The sequence below is a fragment of the Tachysurus fulvidraco genome, chromosome 25, assembly GCF_022655615.1.
Source record: "Tachysurus fulvidraco isolate hzauxx_2018 chromosome 25, HZAU_PFXX_2.0, whole genome shotgun sequence".
NCBI classification, from domain to species: domain Eukaryota; kingdom Metazoa; phylum Chordata; class Actinopteri; order Siluriformes; family Bagridae; genus Tachysurus; species Tachysurus fulvidraco.
The window spans coordinates 2,348,776-2,351,868 of NC_062542.1; the positions used below are offsets into that span (position 1 = coordinate 2,348,776).

The window sequence follows — 3,093 nt, forward strand, 5'->3', positions numbered from 1 at the left end:
AAGAAAAGTAGCAGAACGTTTTAGAAGCAGGCGGCAATCGGAAAACAAATTCGGAATAATATTAAAGCGAGAACGGAAGGGACACTCCATCATTATCTACGCGTTCCTTCTAAACCTGTTCTGTTGTGATCTGAAGGAGGATGGCGGGAGAAAGAAAGCCAGGAAGTGAAGCCGTGGCGAGAACTCGCACTGAGAAGCATTCTGGGAAAAAGGCTCCTGAAAACCCGGAACGTTCCCGGTTTCGCACGAAGCCTAATCGGATTTTTTTTCCTTGTTATATGTAAAAAAAAAAAAAAAAAAAAAAAAATCAAAGACACTCTTAGAGTGAGTTGCACAACCTAAAAACACTCCACTGGAGACGTGAAGCAGTCCCACCCTCGCTTGCTGATCCACGCAGAGCGTAAAGCATGAAGATTAGACCGGATGTGGGGAGGGGGGGGGGGTCAGGGGCACGTCATTTTGTGTGTGTGTGTGTGTGTGTGTGTGTGTGTGTGTGTGTCTGTGTGTGTGTGTGAAGGGGGGATTGGCTCCTAATACTGTGCTTGGATCTTTCTTCGTAAACCTGTGCAACCTCCACGAAGTCCAGATAATAAAAACGCACCGTGGTTCTAACCCCTAGGACGAGTTTGTTTGTGTCAAACCATGGTGCAGACGGTGTTGAGGCTCGGGTCGAAGCGCACCACTTTGCCCTCCATGCTTTTGGTGTTGGTGTTGTACATGGGGTTCTCGAACGTGGCCTGGCCGTTGCTGTTCTCGTGCACCGAGCAGCCCGAGAACTCGGCTTTGTCCGTCCTCCTGAAAGCACAGACGGAAAAACAGCTAACAAGACCAGCTTCGATCATCATCTCCGTACGATCACACACAATAATCTGGTGAGAAATTCAGAAATCCCTGAAAAACTTTACAAAGGTTTAGTATTCGGCACACAATGACCCTCGGCAGTAACGACGCCGGAGTAACTACACTATACACGCTCGCTACATGCGGTGCGTCTCGGTCAGCTCCTAACTCGTCGGCTCCTTTGGTTTAACGACCTTTATTTAATCTTGTCTTTTCTTTACATAGAAAAAAAAATGCAATCCAAGTTAAACTTCTGACTCCCTGCTTCAACGCCGTTCGTGTGACTCCTTTATCATTGTTTATTATTGTTTATTATCCCGATAGGAATGCCGAAGCCCTCCGGAACAGTTTCTTCTGGATTCGATCCGCACATCAACAACGTCACCTACGCAGATTTTTAAGCTGGCGAGCGCAACGTACCTCTGTTTGTAGAGATAAAATCCAAACCCTGCAAAAATCAGAGCAAAAAAAGGCACAAGAATTGCCACGGCGACAGAGCTGCTGTTGGTCCCGGGCGGCGCCTCTGAGCTTCTCGTGGTCTCCGTGATGTTCTGACCTGCGTGAAGGGAAACTAAATCTGTTACACGGTCGAAAATGAAGTTTGTGTGTGTAAACAGAATGTAGACTTTACAATGATTTAATGTAAGAAACCTTCATGACACTTGCTTTAAGTCTGTTATAACACTCTGGGCTGCAGGTTTGTTTTTAAATGAACTGCACACAGCTTGATATTATAGAATACATTACACGACTCATTAGATTACGTCGCATTATACCGCACTTCCCCTGAAATCCCCTTCAGAATCTTCTGCAGCACTTCAATCGTGTTGACGTTGTAATAACGTTTCCTCGACGAACGATAAACGTGACGAACGACAACAAAGACAAAGTAAGTGATAATATACCGAGCTAAAGGAACACACCTTGTCTCTGTAAACCGAACTGTCCGTAATCCCGGCTCTGGATGTAGCCCTGGAACACGTACGGACCTCCGTCCTGCTCGGCTGAAACCTGGAGTCGGAGAAAAAAGAAAAAAATGAAGAAGATAATGTGAAAAGAAGCGGCGCAGTGAAGATCGGTGAGGACGGATGCGGTCGAGTTTCCCCGAGCAATCACTCAGTAATCGGAATATTCGTAAAAAAAAAAAAAAAAACAGAGGGGAAAAAGATTCTCTGTGATACAAAAACAAAAAACAAAACAAAAGCAACAAACAAGCTGCGATACCTTTAGAAACACGCTGAAAACGTTCTGTAACGAAAGCTGTTTTTTTTTGTATGATTTTGTGCAATTGCTGTCCAATCACAGCCCTAAACTGTAATCAGGGGGCGTGGCTTAATCGGAGAAGGGGCCTTTGTTGAGAAGGTGCTATTACTTTTGTGGAGCATGTAACATTGGATAGAAATAAAGTGTTTGACAGACTGAGCAGCCGTTTAACCAGCAGCCCCCTACAAGCTACACACACACACACACACACACACACACACACACACACACACACACACACACACACACACACACACACACACACAAGTATACACGTCAGTACACACACTGACACAGTCTATTAGACTTGGCTTCCCCACGGCAAGCCATCAAACACACCCAGACGAGCTCTCAGGTCCCGTCCCACCACCCTCCACGTTTCCAGTCGTCTTTATGACTAACGCAGCCTGGCAGAAAGTAAAGCCACGCTGGGGTCACTTCCACCACCCTCACTAACAGCTTCTTCCCCTTGGGCTGTCAGCCTCTTCAGCACCCTGTTGACACTCCACCTTTATCACACGGCTTCACACATCTCTTTACCGCTCTGCGCCGCTTCCTCGCCTTATTATTCTGCTGTTTTCACTCGGATCTTTAGCGACGTGCTTAAGCAGACAGAATTCGCATAGAATAACGGATCCAGAGTAAGTCGACCGGAACGACGCTTTATTTCCTCTTCCTGTTTAAAGCTAACAGACAGACGGCATTTTTTTACATCTCACATGCGATAATTTTAATCTTTTTTTTCTAACAGTAAGGTATTATGATAGCAAAAAGGTTCAAGAATTAAATAATAAATTATTTTATATAATCGAACCCGGATCTCCGCGGTAATGTCGATTTAGCAGATTAGACCCGAACGCAGAGTTTCACTGCGTGCACTACATTAATGAATTCATTCATTTTCTACCGCTTATCCGAACTTCTCGGGTCACGGGGAGCCTGTGCCTATCTCAGGCGTCATCGGGCATCGAGGCAGGATACACCCTGGAC

General features: G+C 45.7%; 1 protein-coding gene across 1 annotated transcript in view; it reads right to left on the reverse strand.

Annotated features, from left to right (window-relative positions):
• Positions 1 to 282: 282 nt before the first annotated feature.
• csmd3a (CUB and Sushi multiple domains 3a) overlaps positions 283 to 3,093 on the reverse strand; it is a 252,962-nt gene continuing 250,151 nt past the window's right edge. Inside the window, exons 67-69 of the mRNA XM_047808368.1 lie at positions 1,764 to 1,851; positions 1,261 to 1,396; positions 283 to 795 (exon numbers count right to left, since the gene is read on the reverse strand). Of these exons, the coding sequence (XP_047664324.1) occupies positions 636 to 795; positions 1,261 to 1,396; positions 1,764 to 1,851 (384 nt within the window). The 3' untranslated portion in view covers positions 283 to 635. The remainder of the gene's footprint in view (positions 796 to 1,260; positions 1,397 to 1,763; positions 1,852 to 3,093) is intronic.